General features: G+C 38.5%; 1 protein-coding gene across 5 annotated transcripts in view; it reads right to left on the bottom strand.

The window, feature by feature from the left end:
* Positions 1 to 3,796: 3,796 nt before the first annotated feature.
* Positions 3,797 to 19,544, bottom strand: part of APC (APC regulator of WNT signaling pathway) — a 145,299-nt gene continuing 129,551 nt past the window's right edge. For all 5 annotated transcript variants that reach the window (XM_039239720.1, XM_039239722.1, XM_039239724.1 and 2 more), the window contains 3 exons: positions 18,877 to 18,993; positions 15,996 to 16,210; positions 3,797 to 14,077 (listed from right to left, as the gene is read on the bottom strand). In XM_039239720.1, the coding sequence (XP_039095651.1) occupies positions 7,501 to 14,077; positions 15,996 to 16,210; positions 18,877 to 18,993 (6,909 nt within the window). In that variant the 3' untranslated portion in view covers positions 3,797 to 7,500. The remainder of the gene's footprint in view (positions 14,078 to 15,995; positions 16,211 to 18,876; positions 18,994 to 19,544) is intronic.

Genomic DNA, 19,544 nt, shown 5'->3' on the forward strand with positions numbered 1-19,544 from the left:
ACTATAGGCAAAATCTGTTTTAATGGAACTGTTTCATTAAAAATCCTTTATGGCATTTGAACATAAACACTCTTACAGGAAAATGTTGATACTGAGTGGAAGATAGGTGCTCTTTCCATCTCTAGAGGAACATAAGGCAATGTCTGGGCACTAGGAACTCCCAATGGTACAGTCCCCCATGCAGGCACTACTACGATTCTGACTGGTGTCTGATGGAAAGGGCCATTTTGGTAGATGTGGTTGATCTGAAGTTGGTGTTCAAACCAGTTTGGCTTGGTTTCTGCCCCCTGCAAAGTGAGAGAAAGGAGGTGATGGGGGAGTAGCAATCAGGACAGAGATAACATGAGAACATTTACTGAAGTCTTGAGATCAAAAAGATTCAATATTAAAAGACAGAGTTGTGGAAAAAAGACACACAGCTGGACTTATGCCAGTAAAATTTCTTTATTTTAAAGAAATTTTATTTTTTAAATAAAAGAATTTTATTATTTTCAAGGATAAAATCAAAACCCTATAGTCACTAAGGTAGGAAATAAAAGTTATATATAATGCAAACAAAACTCAGATTGTTATTTGAACTTCTTAGCCACAGTAAACATTAGAATGTTTTTTTGCTTTTAATAAATTTATTTATTTTGGGAGAGAGAATGTAAGCAGGGGAGGGCCAGAAAGAGAGGAAGAGAGAGAATCCCAAGCAGACTCCACACTGTCAGCACAGAGCCTGACGTGGGGCTTGAACTCAGGAACTGTGAGATCATGACCTGAGCCGAAATGAAGAGTTGGATGCTTAATGGACTGCACCACCCAGGCGCCCCAAGCATTAGAGGTTTTTTAAGGAAAAAGAACTGTGACCCAAATTATCCTTAGTGTGACAGCAAAAGAAAACAACTTTAAACAAGCAAGGATTTAGAAAGTATATCCTTAACTTAGATTTTCTGGAGAAAAAGTAACTATTTAAGGACATAGTCCAGTCAAGACAAATCATATTAACATGAAGAACTGAAGATAGTAAAAGGCATGTAATATAGAGGAAACAATAGTGAAAACTTGCATCTAAATTATACTTAAATTCAAATAATTATTGATAGTGTGATGGTGAAGCCAATTGCAATTGTTAAGAAAAGATTCTGAAAATTAAAAATAAATGAGTACATTAATACTAGAACAGAGATTTTTGCAAAGAACTTAGGGTTCCAGGTGAAACAGTGTATCTCAGTTTCTAAAATCATTTTAATTGCTGCATCATCAGGGTTTTCATATGACCCTGACTTCTCATTTTGCTGCCTCCTCTTTCCTTTCGTCTTCCCCCATCTCTACTCCTCAGACCCCCATTGCCTGGGTACCCCGAGAATCCCATGTTCTCATCTCTCATAAGCATATCAGTTAATTTTTCTCTAACCCTCTCTCCAGGCTTGGCTTTACAGATCCCAAACCCATCAAGGTCCTCAGCTATAGAAAAGGACCTCTGAGAACCTTCCTTTAACAAGATCCACCCTGTCTGGAAGTTGTGGTTTTAATTAAAAACAGCTCCTTTTGTGTGTATAGACCAAGTCATCTGTCAAACATTGAGTCCCACTTGTTCCATGGTTTTTGTCAGTATTTTCTACTTGTAATTCCATACATTTGATACCAAATCATTTGAAATTTAAAGTCATAAGTGATGTTAATCTCCTTTTCATTATGTTTGCTACCTTTCATCCAGAACTATACTGTGTCTGATATAAATCTGTGTTAACTGCTTGTATATGCCCATGCAAGTGTGGTTGTACTTTTAGTTTTATCCATTCTGGATCATTTTAGTGTGTCTTTTATTGATGGCATATAGTTGGAGGCCTTTTTTCCTTGACTTCAATCTAAGAATAATTATTTTGAAAAATTTTTTATAGTTTATTTTTGAGACAGAGAGAGACAGAGTGTGAGCGGGGCAAGGGGTAGAGAGAGAGGGAGACACAGAATCTGAAACAGGCTCCAGGCTCTGAGCTGCCAGTACAGAACCTGATGCGGGGCTGGAACCCATAAACCACAAGATCATGGCCTGAACCGAAGTTGGACGCTTAACTGATGGAGCCACCCAGGCACCCAAGAATATTTTATTATATTTGTTTAATCCATTTATTATTTGGTACTATTTCATCATTTTATGCTTCTCTGTGGCTGACTCTCCCATTTCTCCCATTATTTGATCTCATTCAAGTATTCTTAGTTGTTTTCTTTAGATACTGGTTGTTTGGGTGGAAATTTTTCTTTTTTAAGCTTGAGGTTACCATTAAACACTTAACTCTATTTTTCTAAGTTAAAAGTAAAATAGTATCTAATGACACTACCTACATAAAACTAGAAATTTAACATACTTTTATGTATTCTCTACTTTGTAACTCGTTTCCCAATTTGTGTTAGAATAATCTGGAATTTAAGATTATCAAAAGTATTAAACATTTCTTCTTTTCAGTTTTATGTGGACATTCACACTGAGATTCATTATCAGTGGGAATTATAATTATCAGATTAACTACAATTATTAACACATTTATTCAGCTTGAAAAGTTTTATTGCTCAAACTTTTGTTTCCTTAATACTTTCTCATTTGTTTTAATTGTTTGGGCAGCAGGAATACCATGGTAAAACATATCATGGGTTCTGGCTGCCCAATGCTTTCAAAATGCCCCTCATGGATTTGGAGAGATCATGTTTTATGAATCCAGCTTCAATGAGGAAAACAAAATTTGAGCTCCCAGATCCTATACAAATGTGACATAGCCTCTGTCAATCATGTCCACTCCAGCAAGGAGAGCAGCGTCACAAAGATGTGCCACATGTAATCTTGATTTACAGTGAGGATGATGTCAGATGGTTCTGGCATTTAGGGGAAGTACGTGGATCTTTACTAAGCAGTCTCACAGATAGTTGGGTATCTTTTCTACTGTGTGGCTTCTGAGAATGATTTTCTGGCCCTCATGAAGATCCTGTGAGCTACCTAGTATTCTTTAAATGAATGTCTTATCTTTTAGAGGTCTTGTTAACAGCCGTAAGAATCCTAAGTGACACAAGTATTTCAGATATAAATTAAATGTTAATTTGGCTGGTTTCAAAATCCTTAGATAATATTTCCATCCTCTTCCAAATACTGCATATATTATTCCATGGTTTTGATTTTCTTTTTTGGCATTTAACATTGCAGAGAAATATGATATCAATCTAATTTTTCTTTACTTTTTTTTTTTGTAGGCAGTCTGTTCCTTTCTCCTCACAGATGTCTTTAGAAAGTTTCCTCTATCTTTGAAATTAAAAAAAAAAACAAAAAACCTAAGGTATGTCTAAATGTGGTTTTTTATTATTTTCAAGTTAACTCAGCCTAATGCTTTAAGGTCTTTCAGTTCCAGCACTCAATCACCAACCAGAAATTTCTTGTGATTGGCTTTTTTTCCTTTCCCTTTAAGCCAGGCAAGTCTTTGGTCACTAGCTAGTTGATGATGAGTCTCTCCTAGGGCAAGTATCCACCTCTGATCCTCTGATACAAACAGCCATGGTCAGGGTACATAGGCTGGGTACATGACTCAGTGACCAACTGGGGGGGGGGGCGGCGTGAGTGAAATGCTTAGATTCCAAAAGGTGGTGTAGGTAATGCTTAGCATCATTCTCAATAGTTACCTTTCACTAATGCTGCTTTATATTCAATGGTCACCTTCACTAGTATATACTATGTTGAGTATTTTTTTAATTAAAAAAAGTAACAATCACAGAACTTAAGAAAATAAGTGAATAGTCACAAATGTAGAGAAAGAATTATCCTGAATATGAGGAAAGAAAGTGTATTTAGCACCAAGAACAATATAATACATGTAGAACATACAGGTTGAAAGAAGCATCAATGGTCTAACAAAAAGCAGAATACAGTTTAATAGACCACAGAACAGAGTTAGGAGAATGGCAGGAAAAGTGACCTGGTCTTCACAGGAGTTAAAGTCCATAGTTTTTAACACTACAAAGTAGTATTTTAAAGTCAGCATACTATGAGGGAATTAGAAGTTAAAAAGTACTTTATATACTCTATTTCAGATATTTTGAAAAATTATTTGGTAAATTTTAATAATCTGACTACTCAAATATTCTTTAGCTCTTGGCAACTTTCTGCATTTCTGGCATTCTCTTCTTTTCCTATTTTAGATACAAAAACACTACATGATAACATGAATTGCGATATAGTGTAGCTGGCTCCCATCATCAGCAAAAACCTCATCCTTCCCCTTAAAGTTGTGGTAACAAAATCCATATTTTACAGGAAAAAATTTTTTTGACTTTCAGTGCTACTTGTTTATTTTGGGCTTATCCTTCATTTCATTATTCCCCTCTTACTAACATTCCGTTTAGTACCCAGGTAACTTGGAAAATTTATTCCCAAGTAGCAATTTGGCACAGTTAATTGGTTGTTAATCACTCCCACAGTGTTAATCACTCCAAACGAGGTATTTGCTGAAATTTGCCTTTTCAATAACTTTGTTCCAAAGGGAACATAAGCCAATCTCTCAGAAATAGTCATGGTCTTTGGAATTAATTCATGTCTGCTAAATTTGTCTACTATTGGGAATGGAGATGGATAGGCTATATCAGATTTTATAGGTCAGCATTCATGCCTAAAGCAGGAGAAAGTTTATTTGTTGGAATACTTTGTCAGATTAAAAGCTCCAGTTGAGAGGAGTAGCTAGAACTGAAGGCAAGCACTCAAGGAGCTTCACTGTAACTTAGATCAGTCGATCTCAAAGTGTGGTTCCCAGACCAGCAGCATCAAGCAACAACTGAGCCCTTCTTAGAATCCCAAATTCTTGGGGCCTACTCAGAATGAGCAACTTCGGGTGTGCTTTGGGCCCAGCTACATCTTAAGCATTTCTGGTGACTCAGATGCAGTCCAGTTTGAAAACCAGTGCCTTGGGGAGTTGTTTATGATGGGGCACTGCCCCCTGCTTCTCTCAACAGGTATCACAACTCTTAACTCATTCTCCACACTGGGCTCAGTTACCATTTTCAACAAGCATACATACACTGGGACTCTCTGGCCTGCTATCAGTTATGGCGGCACCATGCAAACTTCTTAAAGAAGAACTGAAGGTTGCCCCTTTGCTAATTCAGAGCTGTTCTAACTGACGAGTCTCATACAGCAACTTTTTCCTCCAGGGGCAATGTCGACTGACTGTCGGGACCTTCTTACAGTAGGTGTTGTTTACAGTTAATTCCTGAGTTTTCTGGCAGGTGGAAGGCATCCTTTTTTCATATCCAGCACTGATAATGTTTTTTAAAATTTTTCTTCCTTGAAAAAGGCAATTTTATTATAATCAACTTACATCCCATCTCTTTCCATAAAAGTACCTGAAGTGCTCATAAAAACGGGCATGGAGTAGTTCAGAAAAATAGAAAACCAGGACAAAAAGAGGAAGGAAATAGGACCTATATGCGCGTATCCCTGTAGGAGAAGGCAGCCTTTGAGAAATACATTAACTATTATTATTATTCACAAATGGTAGATTCATTTAGATAAAATGACAAAAATTTAAATGTAGATATATTCCAAAGATCAGTAAATTGAAGTGTTTGCAAAGCAGTATAGTGGAGAAAGAGTATGGGCTTTGGAGGACTTACTAGCATTGATAAACACAGGTAAGGGGTAGAGAACCACAGGTGATTTTGAGGGCATCAAGCAGATGTGCTTACTCCTTCTCAACCACTTTTCCCAGTGTCCCCACTGTACCTAAATATCTTTTCTCTTCCCCAAAGGCAGAGCGCATGAATTTTATCATTAAAAGTCAATTTTCATTTATTCAGTATGTGAGCATTTATCATTTTCACCCTCTGATCATTCAGGACAAATTCTGGGAAGATAAAATATGTTAATCTGTGTATTAATCTTCCTTCATGAAAGAGGATCTCCCTGCTCTGTGCAGAAGGGGGCACTTGAACATGTACCCCACAACTCTACCCACCAGAAACAAAGTTTTCCTTAAGAGGCAGAGGTTCTTAAATTGTCTTCTGAATATCATAGTGGTATTACATCTACCTTTGAAGTTCCATGTGATTCGCATTTTCTGAGCATGGCAAAATGCTGATTACAATCAGCTGCTGGAATTCTGCCCCAACATATAGGGCGATAAAAGGTGTTCATTCCAGACCCAGTAGCAACAGAGTGTAGATGAAGGGACAAGACAGTCACATTCCAAGACAGGCGTGGAAGAGACTACTTATACCTAAGAATAACCAATTAATTTTTCAAGTATAGGGACTATTAAGAGAAAAGAAATACTCTATGTTGGCCTATTATGTTCAACATCCAGCCCTGTGCTACACAGTTCACATTGCTATTACAGGAATCTGTTTTAAATCAACCTCAGTGGAGTAAGAAAAAATGTTAACCATCAGGAGTGCTAAGCTAATCTCATATAAGAAAAATAAGTTTCAGGAATGGTTAAGTGCCAATACATGGAATGGTTAAATGCCAACAGTTAGCTTCAATTGTTTTTATTACAGTAAGAGGAATTTTACTCTTAATGCATAGAATTTGAAGAAAAAATTTATATAAGCTTTTAAAAGAGGCCTTTTTAACAATTATTAATACAAACGTGAAATAAGACCCTTCAAACAAATACCAATTTCAGTAACAGTTTACATACAGCAATAATTTATTCTGAAATGTTCATTTAGTTTCTGTTGAGACACGATTCATGTCTCATTAATAAAAGAGCAGCCATCTCACCTCAAATACCAGAATATACAACAAGTTACAGCATAGCAAAATTCTACCTACTTTCAGATAAAATCTAGTTCAGGTAAAATAGCTTCATTCAATGTTTTACAGTTACACAGATTTTTTGTTTTTGTTCTTTGTTTTGAGCACAAAATAGTGTAAATTGTTACACCGTAGCTATCTATATGCACATAATGTGACCACAGAACTGTTAATCATTACTTCTGAAATTGAACCATCAGTTTCACTCATGCAGTAAAGCAAAGCAGGCTGGGTAAACTTGTTCATCGGGAACCATATTACTGTGAATTTCACAGCCACATGATTAATTATGATGTTAGATGGACTCACAAGGACTAAAACAGAATGGTTTTTTGCATAAATACCAATTTCTCCCTGATGTAAGTTTAGTCAGTTTATAATCTAGAAATGATTGAGAACAGCAATATATCATATCCTCTATCTGTAGTGTTATTTTAAGACAAGCAATAATTAAAGGATGATGGGATGGGATGCTACTTAAATACATGTAAAACATACTGTACAAATATACTTGGCTTTACCATTTTCTAACTATCAAGAGTGCCTCCCCAAATATGACCAGTGAAGACAAAGTATACTATCAAATATGGCTTCCAGAACAGAAACTCTCTAACAATCAAACCTATTTACAAAATTTTTTAGTCTTTTAAAGTTTCATTTGAAACAAGATTTCTACATAGCAGTTGTAATTAACACATAATTTTCTTAGTTTCATCATTCTAGCTCTTTTAAACAGATGTCACAAGGTAAGACCCAGAATGGCGCTTAGGACTTTGAGTTCCACTGGATTCTGTGCTGTCAGTTTTTGAATCTCGTTTCTTCGTGTTGTTGTTCACTGGTGTCGGGATCTGAGATGGCCGGGCTGAAGTGCTATCTGCGCTGCTTTTCCTAGGGCTTGGATTGTAGTTAAAAGGAGTCACTCTGGCAGCAACAGTCCCACTAGGTGAACTGTGCTTGCTTGAGCTGCTAGAACTGAATGGGGTACGCTCAGCTATGGAACTTTCATTAGTCTCTGATACAGGGACAGGATTACTTTGTCCCGGTTTTGCCTCAGTTCCTTTTTGGTCTGGGGCATCTACCTGAATAAAGGAGTTCAGGCGGTTTTCCAAACCCATGGTGCGTATGGGAGCACTGCCATTACCCACATTTTGTTTTCCCTGATTATCTTTTGAATCTTTAGCGTTCGGATTTCCCTTTTCTGAAACAGTGTCAATCACAGGGGGAGTATTTCCTGTTGGGGATCTTCCGGATCTAGGGTTGTTGATGGGACAGTCCTCAATTCTCACCCAAACATCCTCGGTTTTAGAAACAGCAGGTGCCATTTGATAAATCAGAGTCTTTGATTCAGCACCATTTGCAGCACCTGAGGAAGTGGTCTGAGAGGTACTATTTGTGGGAGAAATCTCATTTTCTTTTATTTTTCTCCATGTTCCTTTTGTGGATACTTGGTTTTCTTTAGTTTGTTTGCTTCCTGAAATAGAGTTTACATGCTTTTCATCTTCACTTTTTGCTTTTTCACTGGATTCTGATGAAGCAGAAAGAATTGAGGATGAACTTCCAGTTCTTCTCCAAGTGCTTACTCGTGGAAGGGATGATGAATGTTTGCTGTGCTCACGTTTCCAGGTTCCCGACCTATTAATTGGAAGTCTAGAAGGACTTTCAGAATGGGAGCGTGCTATATCATGACGCTTTGCTGGTCTCCCATCGTTATACTCTATGGTGGGACTGAGATTAGGTGGGAGTTTTCGCCATCCACCAGACTGAACAGATGAATGTGTAGACAGAGACATATCAGGAAGGGAAGGACTTAAAACCGGAGTCTGTGCCTGGGACCTAGTGGGAGAATCTGGTCTAGAAGATGGAGAAAGAGATTCAAATGAAGCAGATTCCTCCAATTTTCTCCTTAGGGTTGGGCTTGGAGCTTCTTTGATGAAAGTTGACTGGCGTACTAATACGGGTCTCTCTGACCTATCAGATTCACTTCCACTTGATTTAGTTGAGGACATTCTAGAAAGTTCTACTTTTTTATTGGATCCATTCCCATTGTTCATCTGATTTAGTCCTTTTGAGGCAGACTCACTTCTTGGGATACTACTGCCATTCTTGGATAAACCTGTTTGTTTGGTGAGGTTCTGCTGGCTCATCTGTCTGCCTGGAGATGTGTATGACATCTTTCCAGAACCTGAGGACTTAGTTGAAGCCGTACTAGGGGATGAAGTCCTTGGCAACTGGGATAATTTATTAGGAGGACTTATTCCATTTCGACCAGGAGAAATTGAGTTCCGCCCTGGAGACTGCATAGGTCTACTTAATGGTTGTTGGGCAGGTCTTGAAGGGGTGGAATCTCTAGATCCTGATCTAGAAGGCCCTTTATTTGCCCCAGCTGGTTGGGATGTCTGCCTGGTAACAGGGCTTAATTCTGACTTCACTGATGGCTTGGTTCCTCTAGGAGAAGTGGTGGCCGGCTGACCTTCACTAGGGCTTTTGGAGGCTGGAGTTTTAAGGGGTGGACCTTTTTTAGAAACCGGACTTGTACTTGAAGAGCTATTTCGAACTCCTGGAATATGAATCATTGTCCTGCCTCGAGAGATTGAAGGCATGTTTGTTTGAAGAGGCTGTTTCATTTGGCTTGAAACTTCTGAATTAGATCGAACTTTTCCAGTAATTAAACTTTTATAAACTTTTTTTCCTCCTTTGATTCCTTTATTTTCAGATTCTATCTTTTTAGTTTCCAATGTACTCTTCTCCCCAGGTTTTAGAATTCGTGGGCCCTTATTACTTGTAAAGGGTTTTTCCTCTTGATCCGGTGTCAGATGAAATGGTGATCCCAGAGAGATTCCTGATTTCAGTGAAAGGATGGAATCTGAGTCAGATGAAGCCTGTCTAGATAAACATGCAGCAGCGGCAGCTTGATGTAAACTACTTACTATGGAATTTGCACCTTCCTGAATAGCTTTCCAATCGAAATTTTCTGAATCTGGGGATAAACCATGTTCTGAATCTGGTCTTTGTATATCTTTCAAATCTAGGGTCAAATCTTCTGCCAATATGCCACTCATATTTCTGGGACCATGCTTTTCATTATCACCCTTGAGTCTTGAAGGCTTTTTCTTTTTTGGCATTGCAGAACTTATACATTCCTGCAACAGGTCATCTTCAGAATCAATACTAAGAGAACTGAGAGAACTGTTTCGTGAGAAACAAACAGGGGTATCTTCAACATGAAATGATTTAGGAGCATAACCTGATGCCTGAGGTTTACTTGATTCTCCTTGTGAGTTAGGGGGATCTGTCTCTTTGACAGGTTCATTTTCTTTGTTATTGTTGTTTTCATGATCAATGTCACTAAGAGAACTTAAAGAGGAGTTTCGAGAAAAGCACACTGGAGTATTCTCAATAGCAAAATTTTGTAATTTCTCATCAGTTGCTGCCCCCCTGTCCGGTATGTCTTTGGATGACTGTGGAAAAGCGGACTGCTTTTGCAGCATGGTTTTAGACTGACCTCGATTTACTGGATGTTTTGTAACAGCTTGTGTTTTATTAGCTGATTGTTGGTTAGAGGTTAGTTCTGTGTGGCTGGTAACTTTAGCTTCTGATTCTTTATTTTCTTTCCCCTTTCTTAATTCAGCCTTTTCTCTAGAGAGGTCAACATCATCATCATCAAAATCTAGAGAACTTAAAGAATCATTTCGTGAAAAACAGTATGGAGTTCCTTCAATAGGCGTGTAATGATGAGGTGAATCAAAAGTAAAACTTCCTCTGACTCGATCTTCATTATTTGGTAGCTTATCATTGAAGTCCTTGGAATTATTTTTCAAGTTCTGTTTCTTTGAATCTTTGTTGTCTGAGAAAGTTCTTTCAGCATTTAAATTATTTTTTGAGTCTGTATTTTTTCTTACACGTGTCCTATATTCAGCATTTTGTGGTATAGGTTTTACTGGTGAAGTAGGTTTCTTTTTCTTACCATCTAACTGGTTTTTGTTAGTTCCAGATGAAGACATAGATGCTTGTTGGACTTGGTCCATTATCTTCTTCACACGGAAAGGCTTGTGACTTTTTCCTTTGGGCATAGCAGAGTTAATGCATTCTGCAAGAATATCACCCTCTTCTGTTTTATTGTCATCCAGTTCAGATACAGTTGCAGATGGGGTTTTTACTCTTTGAGCCTCATCTGTACTTCTGCCTTCTGTAGGAATGGTATCTCGTTTTTCAAATTCACTAGACTGTGCCCCTGCTCTAACCCCATCTCCAGCAGCTAACTCATTTGGAGGAGATTCTATTGTTAGATCACTTAAAGATGTAGCTGTAGAAAAGTTTATAGGTGTCCCTTCTACACAATACACCCGTGGCATATCATCTCCTGGTGTAAAACTAACATGTTTTTGTGCCTGTAACCTGTTTTGTGATGGAAGAAGTTTGTACACAGGAAGTTGACTTGGTTTCCTTGCCACAGGTGGAGGTAATTTTGAAGCAGTCTGGGCTGGTTTTTTGGCTTTGTGTGAAGATTTTGTTGGCATGGCAGAAATAATACATTCTTCTAGTATTTCAATATCATCATCATCTGAGTCATCTAACAGATCTTTTTCAGAATCAGTAGGTTTTTCTGGTTCTTTTACCTGGTTTTCATTTGCTTCTTCAGGCTGTTCAGATTCGGTTTCATTCCCATTGTCATTTTCTTGAACTGGAGGCATTATTCTTAATTCCACATCTTTCTGTATAAATGGCTCATCGAGGCTCAGAGCACTCAAGCTAGATGAACAAGAAAATCCATCTGGAGTACTTTCTGTGGCGAAATGTAAGAGAGTATCAGCATCTGGAAGCACCTGGACTCTCTGTACTGCAGCATTTACAGCAGCTTGCTTTGGCCCACTCTCTCTCTTTTCCGTAGTAGGGGCTTTGTTTTTAGGTACCTCTCGCTTAGTTTGAACTGTCTGAGGAGGAGGAGGAGGGGTTTTACTTCTGCTTGGTGGCATGGTTTGTCCAGGGCTATCTGGAAGGTCACTGGGGCTTATAATGCCACTTACCATTCCACTACAGGGTTCACTCTGAACGGAGCTGGCAATAGAACGGCTTTCAAAACTATCGAGTGAACTGACAGAAGTGCATCTGCTGAACATGAGTGGAGTCTCCTGAACGTAGTGCTCCGGTGGACTTTTAGGTGTCTGAGCGCCGCTTTTTGATGGAGACTTGGCCCCTGAAGAAAATTCCACAGCTTTGTGCCTGGTCGATTCTGCAGATAAACCAGAAGCCTGAAGTCTGCTGGATTTGGTTCTAATGTGCTGTGACACTGTTGGAACTTCACTCACAGAATCTTCTGTTGATCTAGTCCCACTGTTTTCTTTTATTTCTGCTATTTGTAGAGTGTTAGCAGGTTCTGTTTCCTGTGTTGTCTGATCACATCCTATTTCATCTTCAGCTGACGACAAAGACGATAATGAACTGCAACGTGAAAAACATATAGGGGTATCCTCTACACAGTAGGTCTGTATTGTTTCTTGGTTGATAGAGGGAACTTTGCAGGAGGTGGCTTTTGGGGTCTGACCATTTCTGCTTTGTGCTGAACTTGGATGGTGCTGATTCTGCCTCTTGGCATGAGATGAAGGTGTGGATGTATTCTCATTGCTTGAAGAGATGTGTTCAGTTTTAGCGCTTTGTCCAGATGAACTCTTTGAGAATGAAAATGGTGGTTTCTGTGAGGCAGGAATGTCTGTGGCATATTTTAAACTATAATCGATAGGCTGATCCACATGATGTTTTTCTTCATTATATTTTATGCTATAGTTTGTTGGTCTTTCTTCTTCCTCATGCTGCTCTTCCTCAGAGTAACGTTCACTATAGTTGGTTGGCTTATCATCTTCATAGTCATCTTCTTGACACAAAGACTGGTTTACATTTTGATTAATTCCATGATTAGAACTTACTCGATTTGTTTCTGAACCATTGGCTCCTCTTGACCGATATGGGGAAACACATTCCTGCTGTCCAAAATGTGGCTGAAACTTGAGATGTTTATCATCAGTGCTCTCAGGATATACGGGGTAAGTTGTGCTTTGACTTCTTGATTGTCTTTGCTCACTCTGTTTTATTTCATCTTCTATTATATGTTTGGGTCTTGCCCATCTTTCATTCTGTGAAGGGCTTTGCCTTCCAGAGTTCAACTGCTCATCTGAATATTTAAGACTATAATTTATTGGTGTATCTAGTTCTCCATCATTATCATCCATATGATTTGCGCTATGTATTTTATGGGCTAGGTCAGCTGGATATTGACCATAGCTACAAAATTTACTTTCATCATCTTCAGAATAGGATTCAATGGAAGGCTTCATCTGACCTCTTTTACCATAACCATCACTACTACTGACACTATTTAAACTATCATTGGAAGATCTCTTATATTCCAATTTGGCATAAGGCATAGGACATGTCCTATTTGAATTTTCTGACTTAGTGAAGTTGTAAGTGTTTGCATGTGTGTGGGCAGTAGAGCTTCTTCTTAGTGCATTCCTCTCATCTGTCCCACAATGTAACTCGCTGGTAGACCCGGAACTTCGGTCTTCCTGGGAGGTGTGAATGGCTGATACTTCTTCCATGACTTTGGCAATCTGGGCTGCAGTGGTGGAAATCTGCAAACCTCGCTTTGAAGAAGTGCCTGGATTTTCTGTTGCTGGGTGGTAGTTGCCTAGGTTAATTCCTCGTTCTCTCTCCAAACTTCTATCTTTTTCAGAACGAGAACTGTCTAAACTTCCTCTTGATGAAGAGGAGCTGGGCAACACTGCAGTATTTAAATATGGTGAAAGGACAGTCATGTTTCCAGTATTAAAATTGTCTGATCTATTATCTTCATGTCGATTGGTGTCGAAAACATAGTCACCATAGAGATTTGGCTTGTGTCGTTGCTTACTACGATGAGATGCCTTGGGACTTAAATTGTCAATATTGTCAAAAGTTTCTGATAAATGCTGAGCATCTAATTCTGCTTCCAGGGCTTTTTGTTTCCTGACATGAAGAGATGGCAAGCTTGAACCAGGAGACATAATATTGGCATCCTTATATTTTGCAGGTCGATTTGCCATGAGATTCCTTAAAGCTGCAGCACTTCCCATAGCAATCATTTTGTGCTTTGAATGAATGAGGTTCTTGAGCATGCTGACTGCCCCCATGTCCCATAATGCTTCCTGGTCTTTAGGATTTCTTGCTGAGAGATTCCACAAGGTTCCACATGCATTACTGACTATTGTCAAACTGTGAGATTTCAAGTGTTGTAATAAGGTTTGCAAGCAGTTGTTCTCTCTTAAGATTTGCCTGAAATAAAAATAAGAGATCCCAAAATTAAGGAAAAAATCTGATTATAGCAACAAATAAAAGGTTAGAAAACAAATTTAAATCTAAAGATAACTACTAACTGATTAAGAGGCACAATAAAACTGCATCAAATTATTCTACAAATTTCAAGCATTTCACATCTCCTTTTGCTTCTAGTTCATTTAATGTGTACTGTTTAAAAATACTTATTGTCAGCCAAAACATGGAAAGAGCCTAAGTGTCCATCAACGGACGAATGGATCAAGAAGATGTGGTTTATCTATACAATGGAATACTACATGGCAGTGAGAAACAATGAAATCTGGCCATGTGTAGCAACATGGATGGAACTTGAAGGTGTTATGCTTAGCGAAATAAGTTAGGCAGATAAGGACAAATACCGTATGTTTGCACGTATAGGTGGATTAGGAGGAACTTAACGGAGGACCGTGGGGGAGAAGAAGGGGTGAAATAGCGGGGGAGAGGGAGAGTGGCAAACCACGAAAGACTCTTGAATGCTGAGAACAAACTAAGGACTGAGGGGTGTGAGGGGTGGGGGAGGGTGATGGGCATGGAGGAGGGCAATTGTGGGGATGAGCACTGGGTGTTATATGGAAACCAACTTGACAATAAACTATTTGTAAAAAAAAAAATAGTTATTGTCACACTAAAAGAAGTGTTAATTTTAATATATTCTGCATTTCGTATTCTGACCCAATAGTTTTTAAAGTTTTTGCCTGAGCAGATACATTTGCTTTATTTATATGGTTATAGAGTTCCCCAATAAATGTATCATGAAATCTTATGCTAAACAGGGACTTTGTGGTAACTTAATCTAAGGATGAGTGCCACAATGTCAACTAATAACACGTGGAAGATGTGGAACAATCAATTGATAGATCTTTATGTAGTCAGGAAGCACACTGTAAGCTCCCAGACCAGCAAACTGACATTTTAGAATAACCTCTATGTCCCTGGATTGAGTCTGTGATACTGCCACTGCTCCTACAAATGTGCTGTCAAACTGTATGCGTAGTTATTTCTAATGAAAGGTTTTGAGAATTTAAAACTAACTTTAAAACAAAGGTTGAGAGTTAGCATAATGAACTTTGGGACTTGAAAGAGCTATAGCTTGTTTAATGCATGGTAAACTGAAGTTTAATGACAGCATGTTCAACTTTAGAGGGCTTTAAAATTGATTGGCAAGGGTGTGCAGTGAGCTTTAACATGACAGCTTTCTCAGCAGTCCAGCAGATAGCTAAGTGCTTACTGAATTTAAGAGGTCTTTTTTAAATAGCAGAAAGGACTATGAGGCTTGTTAGTCTGTGCATCAAGAACCTAAAGAGAAGATGTTCAAATTCTTTACAAGTTCTGTTACTAAAAGCACCTCATGGGCTTTCTGAAAATGAGAAGCAATACTGGATAATAAATAAATATGCTGTGAAAGATATCAATATTTTTGTTGACCAGATACAGAGCCCATGTTCTGAAAATGTGTGCCTTGTATATCAGATGCTTTCTTAGGCTTCATAGCCCTAGTTAGATAAATGGCTGTTGGCTAAATGATATTATCATTACTGACATTAAGACACCATTAGTGAAACATGAACTACTGTGTTCTCTGGATCATACCCATAGGTTTTGTTCTTTATAGTATTTGCAACTTTCCCCCCTTATATATGGGTTATACCTTTCAATGGTCTTTTATTTACTTGTACACATCTTTGTGATACTATAAACTTTTATTAGAATAAATATACTAACAAGTCAGGAATTAAAAGTTATTTTTTCACTGTAATAAATGTAATATGGCTTAGAACTTGAACAATTAAACAAAACACTGCTTACACCTAAGTCTTTTTAAGGGCAAGAATTCTATACTAATTCATTTAACAGTAATAGAAAACTATTTACTTACCTGTGGTCCTCATTTGTAGCTATCAAGCTGGACACGTTCCGTAATATCCCACCTCCACTTTCAATAATGGCTAAAGTATTTGTCTGGCTTCGGTAAGTGAGAGTGCCAACCAGAAATGCAAGCGCACCATCTACAGCACATATATCAGCTTTATTCTCAGTGCAGTGTGCTGACAAATTCCATAAGGCACTCAATACGCTTTTGAGGGTTGATTCCTATTAAGAAACAGAACATGTGTCATCTAACTAGAGATGGAATGGGCCTCTTCCAAATTCTACGTTTAGTTCTATTGAGTTATTTTTCTTAATTTTTTTTTTTTTTTTTTTTTTTTTTAAAGACAGAGTGTGAGCAGGGGAAAGGGGCAGACAGAGAGAAAGAGAGAATCCTAAGCAGGCTCCATACTCAGTGCAGAGCCTGATGTGGGGCTTGATCCCATGACCTTTGGATCATGACCTGAGCAGAAATCAAGAGAGTTGGATGCTCAACTGACTGAGTCACCCAAGCGCCCCTTGGGTAAGTTGTTATTGTTATTAATTAACTCCCCTGCTGCTTGCCCCTCTTGAGGGCAAGGAACTCTTTATTTAGGAAAACTTTCATAAAATACCAAAAGGAACTTAAGTGATACCTCCAAAGAAGAAGCAGAACTCAGTACTAAACTAATGACCTTTATGAACTTTATTCTATGTGTTTAGATGGTACACACATATCTTGCAAGAGCTAATATTATTTTTTTTAAATGTTTATTTACTTTTGAGAGACAGAGAGAGAATGAGTGGGAAGGGGGCAGAGAAAAGGGGACACAGAATCCGGAGAGAGAGAGAGAGAGAGAGAGAGAGAGAGAGAGAGAGAGAGAAATTGATTATGAGCAAGGAAGGGGCACAGAGAGGGAGACAGAGAATCTGAATTAGGCTCCAGGCTCTGAGCTGTCAGTATAGAGACTGAGGTGGAGCTTGAACATGTGAACTGTAAGAACATGACCTGAGCCAGAGTTGGCTGCTTAATAGATTGAGACACCCAGGCACCCCTAATGTTTATTTTTGAGAGAGAGAGAGAGAGAAAGAAGGGAGGGGGAGAGGGAGGGAGAGAGAGAAAGAGAATGAATGAGAATGAGAATATGAGCAGGAAGGGGCAGAGACAGGAGACGACACAGAATCTGAAGCTGGCTCCAAGCTCTGAGCTGTCAGCACAGAGCCCGACATGGGACCCTAACCCATGAACTGCGAGATCATGACCTGAGCTAAAGTCGAACGCCTAACCGACTGAGCCACCCAGGTACCCCTAGTTCATTTTTTAAATAGCCAAATAGTATTCCATTGGGGATATTCTGTAATTTGTTTATCTAGTCACCTGTTGATAGACTTTAGAGTTATTTCCAGTTTTTGGCTATCAAACAGTATTGCTGTGAACATCTGTGTTTAAGATTTTGTGGAAACAGATTTTTGTTTCTCTTAGGTAAACACTTAGAACTGAAATCGCTTCGGTTTTATGGATTGGTATGTTTAACTTTATTTTATTTTATTTATTTTTTATTTTTTTTAAATTATTTTTATTTTTAGGAGAGAGAGAGACAGACAGCGTGAGCAGGGGAGGGTCAGAGAGAGAGGGAGTCACAGACTGAAACAGGCTCCAGGCTCTGAGCTGGCAGTCAGCACAGAGCCCGACGCGGGGCTCGAACCCACGAACTGCGAGATCATGACCTAAGCGAAAGTCGGACGCTTAACCGACTAAGCCACCCAGGCGCCCTGGTATGTTTAACTTTAAAACACTGTCAAATGTTCTTCAAAGTGGCAATATACCATTTTACATTCCCACCAGCAGTGTATGAGAATTCCAGCTGCTTAACATCCTTGACAAGACTTGGTTAATCTTTTACATTTTAACCAATGTAATATGTGTAATGGTATCTTACTATAGTTTTAATTTGTATTTCCCTCATGACTAATGATGTTGAGTATCTTTTTAAAGTGCTTATTGGGCATTCATATAACTTCTTTCCTACAAGAAATACAAGTGTTCTGTTGTTTCAAGAGTGTTTTAATGGTATTTTTTATGGAGACTCTAAGTGTATTTGAATATTATTGTTATAACTAGTTTTTTAACTGAATACTTTTCTTATTTCTAATGATATTTCAGTTGATTTTCTTGGGTTTTCCATAAAATAATTTCACAAAAATACATAAATAAACAAACAAAACCCCAAAATTCTTTACCTTCTCAGAAAAGGACATTTTGAAGAAGAAAAAATGTAGGCTGTGGGTCTATGGGGACTGGTTAGAAGGAAGCCTGCTTAGTACCAGATTTCAAGTTTAAGCTTTTCTTTTTAAATCAGCTTAGTTTCTGAAGTAGATATGCAACTGGTGATATTTCCTTTTGTAAACAAATTATTATTTGAGGAATTCCTTGCCCTTGGGTCTATCACCCCTTGATAAGGTGATGGTCACAACTGAGGACTCTGGAGAGCACAGAGCACACTAATACCTAGTATTCAGTGACTCTCCACTGGGGATGATTCTCTCCCTTTGCCCCTCTGGGGCACATTTGGTAACATCTGGAGACATTTGTGACTGTCATGACTGAGGGAAGGTGTATTGGTATCTAATGGACAAAGGCCAAATATGCTGCAAAACATCCTATAAGGCACAGGTCAGTCCTTTAAAACAATGATCTGGTCCAAGATGCCAACAGTGTCAAATCCGAAAAACCCTGACTTACCCTAGGCCACTCTGTACAATCTTTTCCATCTTAATACTTTAGGAATTTGGAGCAATCTTAAGACTAAGAACTGATGAGATAAGTGGGTCAGGAATTAGGACTCTCAGGGGTGGAAAAAAGTAACCAAAGACAAAATCCAAATGAGAATATTAAATATTTTCAAAGATACCTTTTTAACTTCCAAAGCACATTCCATTAATGCTTTCACACTTCCAACTTCACGCAATGTCTTTTTACTATTTACATCTGCTCGCCAAGACAAATTCCTCAAAACACTTGCAATAACCTGCAAATGAAATCAATTTTAGAATAATTTGAATATAATAATTTATAGTTTTTTTTTGTTTTTTTTGTTTTTTTTTTTTTTTAGAGCGAGAGTGGAGCAGGAAAGAGGGGCAGGGTGAGAGAGAGACTCTCAAGAAGGCTCCATACTCCGCTCAGAGCCCAACCCAGGGATCGATCCATGATCCTCAGATCATGACCTGAGCCGAAATCAAGAGTCACATGCTCAACTGACTGAGCCACCCAGGCGCCTCTATGGTTGTTTTGTTTTTAACGCTATTGTTAAGAGTAGAAATCTATTAATAAAGAAATTTCTCAAGGCACCTGGGTGGTTCAGTTGGTTAAGCGTCTGACTTCGGCTCAGGTCATGACCTCATGGTTAGTGGGTTCAAGCCCCATGTCGGGCTCTGTGCTGACTACCAGCTCAGAGCCTGGAGCCTATTTCAGATTCTGTATCTCCCTCTCTCTCTGACCCTCCCCTGATCACGCTGTCTCTCTCTCAGAAATAAATAAACATTAAAAAAAAAAAAAAAGAAGAAATTTCTCCTAAAAGCT

The sequence above is a fragment of the Hyaena hyaena genome, unplaced genomic scaffold (genome assembly GCF_003009895.1).
Source record: "Hyaena hyaena isolate Hyena2069 unplaced genomic scaffold, ASM300989v1 scaffold_160, whole genome shotgun sequence".
NCBI lineage: Eukaryota > Metazoa > Chordata > Mammalia > Carnivora > Hyaenidae > Hyaena > Hyaena hyaena.